Source organism: Pavona decussata, unplaced genomic scaffold (genome assembly GCF_977016875.1).
Source record: "Pavona decussata unplaced genomic scaffold, jaPavDecu1.1 SCAFFOLD_92, whole genome shotgun sequence".
In the NCBI taxonomy this organism is placed as follows: Eukaryota; Metazoa; Cnidaria; class Anthozoa; order Scleractinia; family Agariciidae; genus Pavona; species Pavona decussata.
This window is the reverse complement of record NW_028145509.1, coordinates 2,925,084-2,943,747: the sequence shown is the minus strand read 5'-3', so window position 1 is coordinate 2,943,747 and position 18,664 is coordinate 2,925,084. Positions and strand designations below refer to the sequence as shown.

The following is an 18,664-nucleotide window of genomic DNA, read 5'->3' as shown; positions in this document are numbered from 1 at the left end:
TTGGAAAGGAGACAGTTTAATAAGTAGGAAGTGTCATGACTTGGATAGTTAATTTTGCCATCAATTTTTAATTTTTCTCACCTAAAAGTCTGAATAAAAGAACTAGCACACAAATATCCCACCATATGCGCATTATGGAACTTTCTGCTGAATGTGTTGTTGGAAAATAAAATAAATTTGAGAGAACTTGGCAGCCGGGCAAGTGACTGTGAGAAAGAACTCACTTTAGAAGTGTGATTTCTCACCTGAGAGAAACGACTCACCTAGTTGTGAATCCCAGCTTGACACAGTTTGTTGGTACTAGTATAGTGTCAGCATTCTTTTTGCATGGTACCTTTGACACTCTGGGTAGATAGTTGTTTTGACGCTACAGTACACAACTGTGAACAGAAGGTCTGCATTTTGAAATGTCCAAGAAACTTACCACATGTCAACAGAAAGACAACAATTAATACTGGCAAGGTTGTCCATTGCATACCAGACCTCGATCTACAGTGTATTCCTTCAGTGAAAAATCCCCTGTAAAGATTGTAGCAACAAAAAGAAATGAAGAGATTTGCTTTAAATTTGAAAGTTGATTTTATTGATAGAATGTGCTGAGTTTTGTCAGTGTCCCTTAAAATGTTCAGAAACTTTTTTGTTTCATCTGCCTCAATCTGAAGTGAAAGCCTTCTTGTTTGTCTTTGTGACCTTTACCAGTGGGGTCATTTTGTGTAAGTTTTTTGGTCATGTAATTATTAGTAATTACATGACCCAGTAGTAGAAGCCATATTTGCTTTGTTTTTGTTTTTTTAACGAAGATGGGAATTTCAAGTTAGCGCTAGGTTTGTTGGAGATTTGAAAACAAAAAAGGAGAGCAAAAAAGTTGATGTTAGATTTTCGTGTCAAAATGGAAACTAGAAAAGCTATGCTTTGTGAAATTTTCACACGTATGTACTTCCCAAAGGTGGAAATCACACTCCCTAATTTGAGCTAGTGATCTATAAGATCTATATGTATGAGAGGGATATAACTAGATGAATAAATTCATGAATAAAAGAACAAAACTTTCACCATACAGATCCTAATTTTTCCAAATGCCTTAACATCCAGCTTGCAGGACATCCACAGATGACACAGAATATAGTTATGCCCCCGATGCCTGGCCAAATGCAGTCACAAGGACAGCCTCGCCTTCCAAGTCAACCATTCTACCACAATCAGCGTAGTATGAGAATTCCCAGGCAGCCACCACCAACTAATCAGCCCATGTACTCCTCCCCTCCTGGGGGTCCCATGGTACAGATGATAGGACCACCTGGAGCAACACAGTTTATACCTCCAGGACAGCCTGGTCCTTTTATTCCACAACATGTACGTGAGACCAATGAATTATGGTGTGCCATTCATTGATCATGATCAATAATTGATCAGAAACTCATTGTGATGCAGTAATCAGTAGTTATACTTGACAGATACAGTACTGTTTCAAAGTAATTTGACAGTCTTGAAGTGATCCTTGTGAGAATTGAGTATCAAGGATCAAGTGGAGAATCGATTAACTCAAAAGTCGACTCGATCCTCAAAACTTGATGCATGCAAGAATTGGGAAGCTGAAACATTACTGATTATTCATACAGCTGTATGACAATCTGGTTTCGAGAAAATGATTATTGCAGATGCTGGTTGCTCTGCAAGCACAGAAAATTAAAAGGCCCACCCACATAGTGGATTGAGCACTGCGGAATCAAATTGTTTGTAATACAGTGTACGTTAGCTAACAAAAAATGAGAATGGTCTCTGCAGGCCACTGGGTACAAATGAAAACCTTCAAAGAAGCTTATGGCCTTTAATTCCAAGGAAATGCCATGAGTGAAAAAATGAAGGTACGGTACCGCCTAGAACTATAGACCCATTTGCCGCGTCGTTGCCGCGGGACCTACTCGCGAGTTTCCCTCGGTATTCCCGCAGTAGGACGTTTTTTTTCCTCGGTTCGGTTGCGGTATGGCTCCAAAGTTGCCGCGGGAAAGTTCACCTAGGTAAAACCTCGGTAAAGAAAAGACGCGGTAGAGTTTGAATACGCTTTTGTCTCCTTTGCTTTGTGTTTTGGTTCGTCAGCTCCTAATGGCAAAATCGCACCGAAGAACGTTAACTACGGAGGACAATCATGGGCGATACACATACGATTCTCGGCCCTTGAAGGCTTGAACCATTTGAAGAAAATGAGAATCCGTTTTCGAGTATTCGAACACATTTGAAAAATCCTTTGAGGAAGATTCTGATTTAATATCTCGCGCAATATTCACTATCGACGCTTCGAAGCGTGCAGATTTGCTCAAGAAAAAACAAGCAAACTTGAATTTTCGACACAGTCTGTGGAGTTCCGTTTGCGAGACCTTTTAAAATCATTTATAAATTGAAAACAAATAATATTTCGGCATGTTTTGTGTCGCTCAGCGCCCGAATAATTGCAATTCCAACACATTGTCGGTCATTGTCACTCGGACTCCTGACGTGCCAAGCTGTTTGATGCAACACGGCAGTGTTCCAGAATGTTAGTCCGCTGTTTACTTTGTATTTTTTGCCAAGTTATTTCAATATTAAGTTAGGAGAAGCAAAAGAAAAAAACACTGACCCATGAAATTTACGGATTATAAAACATGTGTTCGCGCGTGACGATGTTATTGTAACTTGAAACCCTTGTGTCGACTTCGTAAATTTTGTCGCTCGTGTCTACAGTCTATTTTAAACCTCTTTCTTTTAAAATGAACTTGGCACTGCAACAAGAATAATATTCCCTCTCAATATCCGATTTTTTAGAACACAAGCTTGCTCTAAAATTCAGGAGATATTTTTAGCAGCTGTTTGGTTGGACACGAACAAAAAAAGTTGACGAATCAGAAGCAGCGGTTCCCACAAATGTCAAACTTGCTCCTATGCAAATTACGGTTAATTTAAACGTTTGCCCCGTCGCTTGTATCGAAATGAACAAGTTAAGAAAACTAAATTTAAAAAAAAAGGATTTTTTATGACAATTCAGCGAACTCTCTTTCGTAAACTTACACTGAGTGTTTAAAAAAGCAGGTAAATCAACGTACACGTATTTCACTGCGTATTTAACATACCCTCGGAGATACATGTAACAAGCTTCTTTCAAGTGTTGGATTGTTAGTTACTTTAATTATCTCTGAAAAGACGGAGTACAGACATTTGCCTAGGCAAAGATTCAGGATTTCAATATTTGAATTAAAATTTACGCGAACTACCCAACGCCATTTTGACTTCAAATTCCTCCTTCGATTAAGCACCGATTCTTCGCACCTCGAACACTTGCAGTAAAAATGTCTCCACTCACGCTAACGCTTATTTTAGAAATGCAACCAGTCCCCGTTGTTCTTTCCCGCGGCACGCCTCGTCTTTTCGCCCGCGGCAAATTTACCGCGGCACACTGTACCTCGTCTTCACCGCGGAACGACCGTGTTTTCACCTAGGTGGACGCGCGGCCACTACCCGCGGTAAAGACGAGGTATGCCCTAGTCCCGATGGGTCAATAGTTCCAGGCGGTACTGTACAATGGGAAATTTCACAGAGGAATGAATCTCATTTGGTGTCAAATGTAATTGATCAGATCAGTATGTAAACACTGAGTGATCAAATAAAGATATTTGATTGATTGATTGATTGATTTCAAGATTGAATGAAAAATTTACCTACCTGTAGTGCCAGCCAGTAACAAAACGCTTCATGCATTTCGGAAACTGAACTTGGCTAGAAATTTCATTTGGGTCAAACCTTATTGGTAAGATTGCTTCACTGGAACAACTGTAAACAATGAAAATTTGCATGTGCATAGTACCAAGAACTGAGTACCATAACATTTCCCGCATCTCTACATTTCCATTGGATAAAGCCAAAATAGCAACTTTAGAAAAATTGGAAGCCCCTTCTGATTCTTTTAAACAAAAGCTGTCGTTTGGACATAGAAAGGAACTGCCTCATTGAAATTTTGGTCAGATGCTACACAACCAAATCTTTCATGTGTATCAAGCAACAAGATGCAAGGGCAAATATATGTGGCAGTTCTTGGAAAGAAAAAGTTATGGATACTTGCTGGGAACTGCCTTTCCACTTCTTCCCAACTTGTATTTTTTTTAGCCCTCGGAAAAAACCTGGTAATGATCTCTTAGCCTGCGAACAGGCTTCCTGGGCGTGCTTAGATGTCGGGGAAGTCCAGTTTGCAGGCTAATGATGCTGGGAGTCAATATTTTCTTTTTTTGATTGGTATAAGTTTGAATGCTATTAACCAAAAGGATGTACTTACATCTTAGTGTTGCTTCGTGTGCCGGAAGGAATAGTGTAGTTTTTGTTTTGTGTGTAAAGTTTATCGAGGAATCAGTCAAGTGACAAGCTTGATGTTTTCAAGACTCAAGACTTAATTCTCAATGATTGAGCCTTGATGCTTGAGGCTCCATTCTTGCAAGTTTTGACAATCAAGGATTGAGTTGAGGATTGAGACTCGAAAGAGACTGTCAACTTACTTTAACCGGTACTTTACTATGTAGTTGATTGCCGCATGAGGAAGTGAATATGTTTGTTTAAGAGATGAACACATTGCAAGTTTAGTTTTGTGTCATGCATTGCCTTTTGTGTGGGTGAGGGGTCAAACAGGCAAATGTGATTGGGTTTTATAAACTGAGTTTACAAGGTAATCTGGCGGCCTTAAAGAGATCTGAGATCTGATGTTTTAAGTGTTTGTCCCTCTTCGGATTTTTTCAAAGAATTTTGGGTTGTTTGCTTTTTTATATCGTGAGAAGTGGAGATATGCAGTTGGTGGAAGATGTAACTTGTAAAACAAGAATAAATTAGAATGATGATTATTCTAGAAAGTGACGCAGGCATACTCGGAAAAAAGAAATCCGAGTGCTCCTATCAGGAGTCAAACCTAAGACCTTCCGATTACTAGTTCGGATGCTCTGCCACTGAGCTACAGGAGACTCGTGGGAGCTAAGGCCATTAAACTAGGTTCATGAGACAAACATCCTGCATACTGCTAGGATTTGATAGGAGCACTCGGATTTCTTTTTTCCGAGTATGCCTGCGTCACTTTCTAGAATAATCATCATTCTCATTCATTCACCAGGCTGGAAATATACCATCACATTTCTTTCAAGAATAAATTAGTTGTGTGAGAAGCATTTGTTCCTTGGGGATTAAGAGTACCAATTTGGAGATGAATTTTGCGTTAACTTTTCTTGGCATTCTGTGTTACCATGATGTAGAGAAATAACAGAGACTGCCATGTGTTTGTGAGAATGGCAGCCCTTATTTTGTTAATGTACATGTACCTTTTGAAGTATTGTTAGCTTTGTGGAGACAGCTTAAGTCATTGTTTCAAGAACTAAAAAGTTTATGATCTTTGTAGTAACAAAAATGGATTTTATCTTTCTTTCAGGTTGATTTTGCTCAAATTTCAATGGCTGGCCCACCCCAAATGCAGTATCGACCACAACAAGCAGTGCAGGGACAATTTCCCCCAGTATCTGGGCCCTCACAGCCTCAAGGACACTTTGGATATCAGCCATCAACAGTATACCAAATGGGGCAGCCTTCACCTCCTGTGTATATTGTCAGAGCACCGACAACTCCCATGCCTGGAATGCCACAATACCAAGCACAAACATTTGAGCCCCGCACTCGAGAGAAAAAAATTATCCAGATAAAAGATCCGAATAGTAACAAGGATGTGACACAGGAGATTCTCAACCGGCATCCTTCTGCGAGTTTAACAAGCAGTACTGGTGGCACACCTAATAACACTACACCAGACATTTCAGGACAAAGTAGTAGTTCAAGTACTCCTCCTTTGACATCACAGCAACAAGCTGAAGCAAACGTGCGGGCACAGTTTGCGGCGCAGGTCGCTGCAACGTTAAGAGACACTACAGAGGAGAAGCCTAGAAAACCTGAATATACAATTCAGAAAGCACCAGCAAGTAACAAGGCAGAAGTAGATAATGTTCAGGGAAAAGAAGTCGTCAATGCGCAGAAAGAGGAAGCGTTGAAAGAAACTAAAGCGAATGACACAGTTAGTAATGTCCCAGAGACCCAATTAGCTGAAGTGGTTGCTGAAACACAGCCTAAAGAAGTTGCTTTGAAATCGCAACCCAAAGAAGCCGCTCAGGGCTCTAAACTAAGTGAAGGGGTTTCAACAGACAGTACGTTAGGAACAAAGCCTCTGGTTAGCTCTGTGGATGCAACTACATCAGCTAATAAAATAATCTCTAATGTCAGGGTAGAGATCTTTACTGCGGATGATGTACGCAATAAAGAATCGCAAAAGAGTAGCGCAGCTGTTGGTAGTGGTATTGTCAAAACTGAAGCAAAAGTGAAGCCATCCGAGGAAATTGAGAAGCCAGCCGCAAGTGAGCCACCGCCAGAAGCCGACACAAAGACTGTAAATGGACCAGTATCAAATTCCCAGGAGGAAACAGAAGAAACCGAGGAAGTTATCACTGTTGAAAGTCAGGATGTAGCTGAAGCACCTCCTGTTAGTGCAGAAGATACTTCTCCTCAGAGTAAACCATCTGAAGATGAACAAGTTGCCGAACCCGAACCCGAACCCGAAGCAGCAGCCAAAGAAGCGGAAGAACCAGAAGTTTTGCCAACAGCGTCTGAGGGAGAGGATGCAGCTGGAATTGAGAAGGTGAATGGTCATGAAGGAGATGTGAAGACTTCTGCAGCTGCAAAGAATCCTGCTGTTGATACGCAAGCAACAGGTTTGTATTATTTCACTTGTTTCTGTACTTCTTTGAATAAGTGCCCAAGGTGTATGGCTAGTGTTTACTTGTGCAAGCATAAACCTGGGTACAATGTAGATTACTGTAAATTGTGCGGTCACTCGCCTGTTGTAAGGAGTGAGACCATAACTTTACAGTTAAAAAATAATTGGTTGCTCAGGAGCCCAATTCTCACCTGAAAATTATTTTATATACAGAATGTTCCTTAACTTAAATTCTGTTTTAATTGACTTTGAAGTCTTTACAATAATAATTATTGTATGGAAGACGGAGGAAAATTTAACATTATTTTTCCCAAGATATTACTATCGGTTGATAGAATCGGTTGATATTACTATCGGTTGATAGAAAACGTACCCATTACAGTTATCAGGACATTTGGGAAAAGGGTCCCCGCAGATGCTTTGTTTATTAGTTAGTTTTGCTTTTTTGTTTTTGTTTTGTTAGGGTGGGGGGGGGGGGGGGAGTGAAAATTACCCCATGTAGGTAAAATGCTAAGTGCTCTCAGATTTAATGAGGGCAAAAATAGTTGTACAGATGTGTTCACGTTACCTGCACATCAGTAAATAACAAAGTGAAATATAACAAAGAAGAGGTGCCGTTAGAGTTGGAAAACTTAATTCTATCAATAAATAGTGGATAGTATATACTGTACAGTTGTAATTACAGTAAAAAGTAATGTAAATAAAGTGTTTTTGGATAGCAAGTAATATTTGTTATTGATTATTTAATGAGGTTACCATCTCCTTCTACAAGTAGAAAATTAGATCAGATCAATTTTGATATTATTGAAAGGTTTTGTGTTAAGGTTACCCGGGACCTTCAGAGGTGCCTCGCGTTTAAGCGATGTAGCGCGTCCAGTTTAAACTGTAGATACCTAAACCCCTATATCAAATTAAAGCTTATAGAGCTGACTATCAAACCATACCAAGAATTTTGAAATAAAATAAATTGTTGCATTTTTCACGACCTCTAATTGCGAGCGTCCAAATCACCTTTTTAAAGCTACAAGTCAAAGTGAATTTTGTTTTTTGCTAATTTAATTTGCTCCTCAGTTTCCGGACCCAAAGTGCTAAAAAAGCGTGTCTGCGTTTTGCCATATTCAATCGCAGTGAAAAGTTTTAGAGCATTTTCGAAATAGGATGAAAAAAATGTGGAGTAATCGTACAAAAATCACTCTCGGAGAAAAAATATTTCGAAAGAAAAAATTCGCAGACACGTTTTTGTTGTTTATATGTTAAACTAGCTACTGTCCAAATTTGAAGGCAAACGAACAAATTCCTTTCGAGTTTTTGCTCTTTGAAGTGGCTCCTCCAAGTGAAAAAAATTTATTCTAGAAAACAGGGCTAAAAATTCGGCAATTTATTTTATTTCAAAAATTCTTGGTTTAGTTGGATAGCCAGCTCTATAAGCTTTAATTTGACATAAGGGTTCAGGTATCTACAGTTTAAACCGGACGCGCTACATCGCTTGGACGTGAGACACCTCTGAAGACACCTCTGAAGGTCCCGGGTAACCTTAAGGGGGCATACAGTGTATATTGCTTTTTTGGTAAAAAAAAAAAAAACTCAGGAAAAAACTACAAACTTGCCCAGTTTTGGTATGCATTTAGATTTTGTGTGTTAAAGGGGAAGTATCACACAAATTTGCTGTCATTTCAAAAGCCAAAATGTCTGTCAGCAGGAACAAAGAAATATTATTGTCTAGTTTGTTATTAATTATCACCCCAGTGGAATAAAACTGTCGATTAACTGCCTCTGGCCAGAGACAGGGTAGGCCAGTATGGACTGAAACTTGAAAAATGCTAGGCTAATGTTTTTAAAGTTCTTGCATTTTTGTTTCCAAAATGCACTAAAACAGATCATGAGTTGTTCCTTTCAAGAATTGAGTTGATTTCTTTCCTCTCGTCATTCTAGAATTATTTGGCTGCTGATTGAAGGTCTTACTTCATCATTTTTAACAAAAGATATCAAAAACCCCATGATACTACCCCTTTAAATGTGGTTTCACATTTTCTTTTTGTCGAAAGACCAAGTTTGGTGGTTTTTTTTTTTAAGCTGCTTTTTTGGTGAAAAAAGTGAGGTGAACCTTATTTCTCAAGCTTAATTGTATTCTTATAGCATTCACTAAGTATTAGTCATTGGCTAAGCATGTCAACCCTGAGAATGATGGATTATGACCAGTATGCTGGCTACATGAAATTGAAGTTGTGTTTTAAAAGTAATAGTTTCAGTCAAGTATATTTGATGTTTTTCATGTATTAACAGTATTGCAACACATTCAGTCTTTACTGGATTGTTCCATGCAATGGCCAGCCAAGTTGATTCCACTGTTAAAAAAAACGCACTTAGTACATGCAAAAACAATGGGAAAAGTTTGCTGGTTCCAATGGGAATTTACATATTAATACAAGCTTATGGATGACTGATCTTTCAAATGCTAAATAAAAACCCAGAGAATGAAAAATGCTTGAATTGGTCAGCTTTGTTATGCTTGAACTATTTCTGAACACTGGTGATACAGTATGCTGAGTGAAGTAAATGTGAATCTGCAGTGTTTCAGTAAATCTTTTGTACAGTAGTGGCATTTGATGTTTATTCAGGTGTTTGGTCCAATCTGAACCTTTAGCAAGAAAAATTCTCCTATATAGAAAACAAATCCCCAGTGTGCTTTTGGTAGCCTTCAAAATGTAGAGATTTTGATTGTTTCACTTCCTGTTTCCTTATAAGAAAACACAACAATGATGTATTGTCTAATTCCCGGAAAAGCCGGATGGCTTGTTTGGCAAGGCAAAGGTAGCAATTTCCCGGAAAGGTGGGATAGTTGATAGTTGGTATATATTATAGTGAATGGCTCGTCTGAATTGGTTAGAAACTTTGGAACTGTTGGAACCTCAAAGAAAGGATGAATGAATTCAAAAAGAAACCCAGAATTTACCGGAGATTTACATTTAGTGAGTTTAATGTTGTTGTTTCCTGTATTCCACATCTGAGTTTGTTGGAGCTTGGAGTTACCATTGTCAGTGGCTTTTTCTTAAAAACTGCACCAGTTCTTATTCCTTGAAACAAGCTTTAATTTTCTGCTGGACTAATAATTATTAACTCCCGTCTGTCAGCTGAATGATGGGATTAATTTGATTGTATTTTAGTGAGGGCTAATTTCCTGTTAGTGTATTTTAATTATCTTTCAGTACAGTACTCAAAAAATTCTAAAGTAAAAGTTTGGTATTGTTTCTAAAAGAGACATGAATAGCAACTTATAAGTTAAGGTAATTTTTTGAGAGCCCGCAATGGATGGTCATGCTATATATAGTCTTGTCTACAGACTTGGAAGTCTTAAGAGTCATAAGAAGCACATTCCACGAAACAAGATATGTTTGTAATAACTGGATCAGAATGTTGAATGAAGACTTAATTTGAAGAAGACCCCAATAGTAGGTTTCAGTCTGTTATTTGATGGTTAAAACAGGTTTACTTTACAAGTTTCAAACTCTTAAGTTACTTTTCTTTTGATTTGAACTGTTGTCAAAAAGCCAAGATGAAAAAAAAAATCTTAATATTGGTTATGAATACACAACATGTAGAATGTGATGGTTATTTTCCCAAAAATCTTTTTGCATGTAACGTGATTGTATTAAAATTTTAATATCCTTCTTACAACTTTTAGTGCATCAATCATGATTTATTTTGAATTAACTGCGTAAGAAGCAAGGAATCAGCTTCTTTCTTTAGAAATTAATTGAATTCAAGTCATTGGTTTTCAAATTGTTTTAAATTATTAGTTGTGATGAAATTGTTAAAAATAGCAATAACCTGACTCAGTACAGTAATTTTTAGAGTTACATTTTTATTTCAGTAATATTAATTTGGTACTTGTGTATTATAACATCTATTTTATATTTGTGATGCAGTTCATGTACATAATTAGTTTTTGTATTCTATAAGCTAGGTGACAACATACAGTGTATTTCTAGAGATGTACAATACATTTCTGTGTCTTCTTGGACTTACTTTTTCTACCAATTTTTCTACTGGTGCTGTAATTTATTTAGTACAGCTCTTTCAGTTAGACTCTGCATGGGTTATATAACTTGTCATTCACTGTTTGGCAAGAATTTGATCCTGGCATTGTATCTGACCTGGAGGTCAATGACATAATTGGATGCCTTGCTGAGTATTTCACTTCTAAAATTGGGCAATACGTACATTTCTCAATCTTCAGCTCCCGTTTGAGAGCTGCTGTTTTACTGCTGGTTTTCTTGGCCAAAGCTCTTGGAATACCCAAAGATTTCTGTAGCTAACTGGCAATGCTTACATTGGTTTCTTGTACAGAGAATTCCAGGGCTTTCTAGAGTAATATTAGCTGCTTGAACAGGTAAACATTTCACAAATATGCATGTAATTAGCATGTGAAAATGTGAAGTCATGCAACGTTGCAAGCGGCACATGCTCTTGTGCATTTCTTCATGGTTTGTCATGAAATAAAAGAGCAACTTCAATCAATGGATTTCATTCTGTGGGGTTAGGTTTTCCTCCAAGATTTCCTCCTCTTTTGAAGTAAGTGATTTTGTTGCCTGTGTAAACCTATATAATTTAAATAATCATTTCTGTGATGTGGAAGCTTTTACTCATTTGATAACTACAGTGTATATATGGTATTAATGCTTCGCCTGGTGCATCACATACTTGATTGAAGATCGATTTAAATACTTTGGAAACTTAACTTTTGTTGGCAATTTATTAAAATAAGATAGGAATGTATAGAACAGTGTGTTGCATAATTTAGTTGACTGATTAGTACAAACTAAGACGTGTTAATTAGAATTTTAGTTGAGGTTCACTTCCTGTGCTGCATGTTCAAAGTTGTTTTAGGGGATTAGCATCTTGTAGAATTACTACAGATTGAGCTGACCTTGTGTAGATTAATTGCAGTGACACTGATCAAGGCAGTTGTTGTGTTTTAAAGTTCTTGAGTAATCTTGTGTTTTTGTTGGGGGCTTTTGTACTGATAAAACCATGGCATCATTGATTAGCTTTACTGAATTTTTAGTCTTGGCCCAGTTGTATATATATGCTGTGTTCTTTGTAGACTTTCTTGAAACCAGAAATTTGTACTACGCTACATGTTGTTGTAATATAATAAATTATTTGGATGAAACCTGGTTGAATGTTGACGTGATGTTGATGAATTTTGACTGCAAAAATCAACCTGTGTTCAAGTTACGCTATAGACATCAATATTTGTGGTAGTATTTTCAACACATGTTGCAAATGGTGATGACAGCACAATGGTAGATTTTGTACACTGCTACATTTAGGGGAGGTAGTCATGTGATAGAAAAGGACAACTTTTAATTTTAGCCTTGTTTATTCTTTTAAAAAATTTATGCAAGTGCTCTGAACACACTGAATTAACTATCAGCGTGCAAGTGATTTGTGCAATGTGTAAGCTTTGGATCCTAGTTGCTTGTTACTTTTAATTTAAGTTCATTGTCAATGAACACTTTGTGTGGTCACTTTCAGGTTGAAGTCTCAGATACAGTACTTTTCAGGCTTGTATCCATTATAAGTTAACAAATGGATGTTTTGACCATGTGTGTGCACTCCCATAGTGTGCATAAAACAAAATTTATCTTGTGTTGAAGTTCCCTGTGCATTATCTGTAGAGTAAAGTGTGACAGATATCCAAATGTAATCTATTTTTTTTTAACATTATTTTGAAGTTAATTATCCTGTAGAAAATTGGAATTATTTTAAAATTAAAAATCACAGAAATGATTTACTTGGAGATTGAGAAGCAAATTTGATTTGTATAAGGTCTTGTATAATTTATGGCAAGAAAGCATATACCTGCGGCCCATTGCGAGGCTAACAGGGCTTGTGATTGGCCAACAATTTGCCACTTTCACTGGAGGTTTACAAGAAATTTTTTGCTGCTCGTAACATCATTCATGCTCATGCACGCATCGCTCGTGCATCTGTACCTTCACAAACATCCTGACTTATCAAAGTGCAAGCTCTGCACTGCAAATTGCATATAATTTTTTATTTTTGAGCAAAAACTGGTCTTGTATAATGCACTTTTGGAATTTTGATTGGCATAGCGGCCATGCAGCCATCTTGTTAGCTATAATTACCATCTCATGTCCAATGCATGCTTATGGAGTAAATATTCATTGTTCTATTTTTAGGGTATTATTAATACTAAGTAATTGCAAACGCACATTTGAGAACATGGTAATCCTGCTGAATTTGTGCAATATGGATATCATTATCAAAAATATATTAATGTAAAAAATGCTCGCTTGTAAAAATACTTAAAAAAAATGTAAAAATGCTTGTAAATGCTTTGTTTTATAGTGGAAAATCACTTAGCTACCCAAAGCTAGTTTACAGGCATTCCACTCAGAAATAACAGGAAACAAACAATAATCAAATCAAACATAACATGTTAAAAATCCCAACTGGCAGGAGGCAAACCAGCTGGCTATTTACAAGGGTGGCCGAGGCGGGACTTGAACCCGGGACCTCCGGATTTCAAGTCCGGCGCCCTTACCACTGGGCCTTGCCGCCTCCTTAATTAAGCTTGCCTGGTGCAAATGTTTTAAGGTTGTTAAGGATGTTGCTTACTTTTCCTACGGGGCATACATGTATGTTCTTTGTATCTGGAGATACTCTGGTTTCCTATGGGTGATGTCTACTAATACAGGGATATTTTTGCGTTGTTTAAAACTAAGTGGAGAAAGCAGAACTCAGCAAGTGCTCTTGGTATCCAAAATGAAAATCGGGGGAACCATGCATTTTTCAGAGATAATAAAGCTTCAATTTGGAAAAAAAATGCCATACATTGCTTTGTATTTTACGGCTTTTTAGAATAATTTATTGTTGCTTAATCATCTCTAAAAAATGTGTTGTTCAAAGTTGCAACATTTATGTAGTTATCACAGATTCCAACAAGGATTCCCTTTCCCAGTCTTCTTAGACCTTTTCCCTTCCATGTTTAAAAAGATAATACAAAATGATTAATATGTCTGAACACAATTTTAGCCAACAGCAAAGACATGAAGAAGAAAAAACAGAAGCAACGTCTCAAGGAGATGGAGAAGCGTTCGTCAGAGAAAGGGAATGATCTGATGGAGGCGTACACAGAAAAGCCCGTCCAAGAAGAGGTAAGGGTTGTAATAATTACATAATTACTGACTTCTCTGTTGCATTTAATCCATCACCGGTATTGTGATGGATTAAATGCAACAGTGAAGTCAGTACCTTTCCTGCAAGAACATTTCATCTAAGTTCGAATTAATTTTTCTTTTGCACACTTGTACAATGTAGCTCCCGCTGTTCTGGCAACAATGCTGACCTTAGCTTCTTTACCCTTCAAGCACTGAGTTTCGTTCTGGTAGACTCGTTAATTGATGAAGCCCTGTTGTGATTTGGTTTTGTTTCTGTTTCCGTTTGTTTGTTTGGTTGGTTTTCGTTTTTTAAATGAACATGAAATACAGGTATTTGGCTGGCTTATGTCAGAACAGCATCAAGTTCTTGTAGGCTAGGATTCCCCGGAATTACTCTTCTGGAGCCAATTCAATAAGTCTTGTAATTAACGCTTGTAGTTTTACAAGCTTGGGCCTTCCTGTTGCCATTGAACACAAGAAAGAGCTCATTAAAGAGTTCAAAAACCAGTTCAATAATCCTCATTTAAGACTTTAGCAATGTTTGCGAGAGCATTTTCTGTATGCATTTGTAATTACAAGGGTGCTACGAGTGTAAAACATTTTATTGCTTTAGCCGGTGGTTTTCATAACCCTCTTACTGAGACTTTAATCAAAAAGTTGTTTTGAACCCTGTAGGTTAACTTTGAGTTCTGCTTTATTTATTTACATTTTTGTGCAGGTGCAAGATGACAATGAAGAACCAGCAGCTGAAGAAACGCCAAAGACACCACCAGAAGGAGTAACTGAAGAAGTCCAGTCAGAGGAGGAGACGTGGGAGGATAAAGAAGGTAGTCAAAAGCATCTGCAAGGCTTGGTAGTTTTACCATCAGCCTTTTTAAATGGTATCTTGAGCTAAGATGTACAGTGTAATTGAGAACACCCCTCTCCCTCACCCTTCCCTTCTCCTCTCCCTGCATGTACCTGCAAACCTTTCAGATCTTTTAGCATCAAACCTCACAAGATTGGCACTCTCCAGTCATCTGTACAAAAAATTAATGCAACTTAATCCTTGAGGAACTTTGGGTTGTTGAATATCCCCAAGTTTGCAAGGGAATTTTTAGGAAACTTGGATATGGAGAAGGCGAGTTTCTTTTCAACAGGAAATTAAAGTAGGTGTTCGAAAGAGCAATGGCCACCCACCAGAAGCGCAGAACAAAATGTTTTCTTTCATTGGGATGCATTCGGAAGGGGTGGGGGGGGAATGGTGCCCTTATTCTGATTTTGTAAGGCTGGCAGGTACAAAGAAGAAAAGAATAACAGACGGCAATAATTAACATGCCGGTTATTTATCAGTAATTTGTGAAGCTAGGTTCTAAATAGGTATGATTATAGATGTCATTGGGGTTTGTATATTATGCGAAGTTTCTGCTTAGGGGTTGCTGCTTTTACTTAACCATTTCTTTTGTTGTGTAACACAATGCCACATAAAGCAAAGGTATGCCAATGAATTACAAAGACACATGCAAGGAGGACATACATGTACATGCACATATTTATACGCATATGACAGCATACGTTTTCACATACATGTATAGTACTCAATGTGTACCTGTAGTTCTCTTATCTTAAAGCAGCACTGTATGCCCATGTGCTGTTTGGTGTAAAAAGGTCAGATTATTAGTTTTGTGATTGTTCCAGAAGACAGATTTATTGACAATTTTATTGGTATGTCCTGGGCGTGGTTTTCAGTTAAATCCTTTATGCAAAGCAATGTCTGCAATGAGTTTCTGGGGATTCACAAGGTGAAATTTGGCAAATGCATGTCATTCCATGTACATGTGTATTTGTCCAAATTTTTCCTAGGGTGCAGCACTTTATGCCTGATATGGCACAACAAAGGAATGTTGTTTACAAGAGATTTGTGTAAATGAAATATTATTAAATTTAAGTAATTGCCAATAAGGGAATCTCAGTTGCTGTCTACATGCTGAAGATTAAGGAATGTTTGATTTGTTTGATTGTGAATCATTTTTTTGACAGAATCAGAATCATGGCCTCCTGAACTTGATGGGGTGTCTGATCCTTCAAGACCAGACAGAGGAAAGCTTACGTATGGGAGAGACTTCCTGTTACAGTTCCAGAGCAATCCATTGTGCATGTTAAAACCCGAGGGTCTGCCTGATTTGGAAGTTGTCCTTGGCCAAGCACGGACCCCTTCAAAGTCAGGCTATCAACAAAACAGGTAAGATAGCGTCTAGTAATTAACAGGAGAGCATTTGTCTCCAAGGTTTCATCTCTTCACAAGAACTAGTGCTAATTTAAATTAAGCCAGTCTACTGTTTAAAAGTAATGGTAATGGTAATGCATTTATATAGTTTCTTTGGAATTTGTGAGTTTCGAGGATTGAGTCGTGATCCTTCAATAGAGGGACCCTAATGGGGATTTCCTGCTAGCAGAGGGCTTTTTTCCGTTGTATTCGCTGAAGTGACGGCCGTGAGGAAAAGAGACCTCCACCCTGGGTTGAAATGGACTGTGTTGAGAATGCGGAACGGTTACCTAGCGACTGAACCATCACATGATACATGTTACTGTGCAGGCTCACTTAATGAGGGCGGAGTAACTGTAAACGAATGCGCGAGAGGCAGTGGGCTCAAGTCACGGTCAGCAAACAATACAGGGAACATGCGTCCTTTAAGCGTAGTCCACGACTACGGGGGCGCCCGTCAGTTCAGCGAATACAACAGAAAAGAGGTCTCTGCTATGGTACCATGTTTTTTCCTTAGTAGTTTTAATTATTTTTGCTTATTAATTAATATAATTGATTTCTTTTCATATAGGATGCCAAAAGGTGATGGTGGTGAAAATATGTTCCTCCCTCAATATTTACGCCAGCAGTCAAGAGTAAGTAACTGTTATTAATGCATTAATTTTGTTCAAAAATTAAAATCGTTTTTCAATGGTAACTGGTTAAGCAAGAAGGAATTAATGATCTTCATTGATCTACCTGATCACAGACTGCAAAGAGAGTGAAGCTAGGAAAGATCATGTGAAATTCTTTGTTGTTTTTAAGTGGCAGCTTGATTTTCGTTGTCTTGTTTTTTGACCAGAGTGGAAGCAATTTTCCCCAAAAGTTGCTTTTCGAAGTTCAAGACTAGCAATAGATTTATAAAAAGCATTGCATCGTTCATTTGTTGCCCACCTTCTTTTAGTTCTCAGAGACGCCATTTCATGTTAAAATTATGTTCTCCAAATATAGGGTAACACCACCAACCAAAGAGGTAGAAGTAACAGAAATCCACAACCCAAGAAAGTGATAGAACTCCCTAGTGAAAAAAACCAGCCTGAAGTAAGTCTTAACCATTAGTCTTATATAAAATGTGAGGGTAAAGTTCCATTAAAAGCCCCATGGTTATATCATCGGGCCCACAGAATGTCTTCCTGTGCTCTTACAGTGGTAAAAGCAAGACATTTAAAATAATTTATTGTGCTTGGATATAATGTCTGCTTTTGGGTGGTACCTCCTAAGTTGCTGGATAAATAAAACAAGTAGGCGGGGAATCAAACAGCTAGATATTTCTTTTGGTTCTATATTTCTTCTATTTTCCTATCAAAATAGCTGGGGGCCACGTTCTTAGTGACCGGGGGAAATCCCTGGCCCCCACCTCTTAATGACAGCCCTGCATTTACATTCTTAGGCTATGGCTAACAATAAAAGATTTTTTAAGGTGCTCCGACAGACATATTTTTGCAAAGTTTGTGACTACAGTGTATGTGGTAAAGCAGATCCTGCACTGCCCATTTAAGTTGTTGAAATGGAAAAAGAAAATTAGGGGCTACCACACATTATCCAGAGAAACAATGTAGTTCAGTGAAAATGATTTTAAAAGCATCAAACTACATAATAGCTTTAGTAGTGTATTGGATTTCAATATAGCTATCTCCTTTTTCCACATAGTCATAAAGAGAGCAAAAAATTAATACCTTTGAATTAGTAGACACATTAAGAAATTACAGGTTCTCAGACCATCGCCAGATGCGCTGAACATACTGAGACGAGATTGTTAGAGGATAACAAAATGTTTTTTCTGAAACAATATAAACAACACATTGAAGCGTAGCAGAGGGAATTTCTCTTTATACAGCTACTGCATTGAAATTGTTATAAAACAATTGGTTCGTGCATCAGCTGTGCATTTGTCGAGATATAAAGCACTTGGGAAGTTTGGAGAGCAGTCAAGAAGGTAGAGTTGCCCTCAGCTACAGTACCGCTTGAAACTATGGGACCATTTGCACGCGGTAAAACCTCGTCTTTGCCGAACGTGATTGCCGTGAATTAACCGCGGTGGGACGAAAACGGCAACCGCGGCAAAGATGAAAGCAACCGAAAGCGGCGGGGAATTAGACGCGGCAATGCCTCGGTAAAAATACAATAATAACTAATTACTATTGTCAGGGTATTGTCAAACATTATCTCACCTTTCATCCTAGAGAAGCCTTCAAACAAAAGAATTTGTAAAGACTCACTGAATCGGAAACCGAATGACCAATAACAATTCGTTTGGCAGTCACTGACGAAAGTTTCTTTTTCTGCATTTGGGACTTGTTTAGTTTTTGTCACGCTGCAGGCAATAATCAAAGAGCAAAAGACATAGTTTCAGTTTAATTCTTGCTGTTTACGCCACACAGTCAAGAAAGATATTCTATTCGTTTGATAAACCTCCTGATAACCCTTCCTACT

The 18,664-nt window shown here is 37.9% G+C and overlaps 1 protein-coding gene and 1 long non-coding RNA gene across 2 annotated transcripts in view; one reads left to right on the top strand and one right to left on the bottom strand.

Moving 5' to 3' along the window:
- Positions 1-18,664, bottom strand: part of LOC146473879 (uncharacterized) — a 170,469-nt gene that overhangs the window by 73,830 nt on the left and 77,975 nt on the right. The window lies entirely within an intron of this gene.
- The window catches only part of LOC146473881 (eukaryotic translation initiation factor 4 gamma 3-like), a 41,627-nt gene that overhangs the window by 3,140 nt on the left and 19,823 nt on the right, over positions 1-18,664 (top strand). Inside the window, exons 4-10 of the mRNA XM_085117836.1 lie at positions 1,093-1,353; positions 5,432-6,755; positions 13,823-13,944; positions 14,666-14,774; positions 15,967-16,168; positions 16,764-16,827; positions 17,183-17,272. Coding sequence (XP_084973962.1) covers positions 1,093-1,353; positions 5,432-6,755; positions 13,823-13,944; positions 14,666-14,774; positions 15,967-16,168; positions 16,764-16,827; positions 17,183-17,272 — 2,172 coding nt within the window. The remainder of the gene's footprint in view (positions 1-1,092; positions 1,354-5,431; positions 6,756-13,822; positions 13,945-14,665; positions 14,775-15,966; positions 16,169-16,763; positions 16,828-17,182; positions 17,273-18,664) is intronic.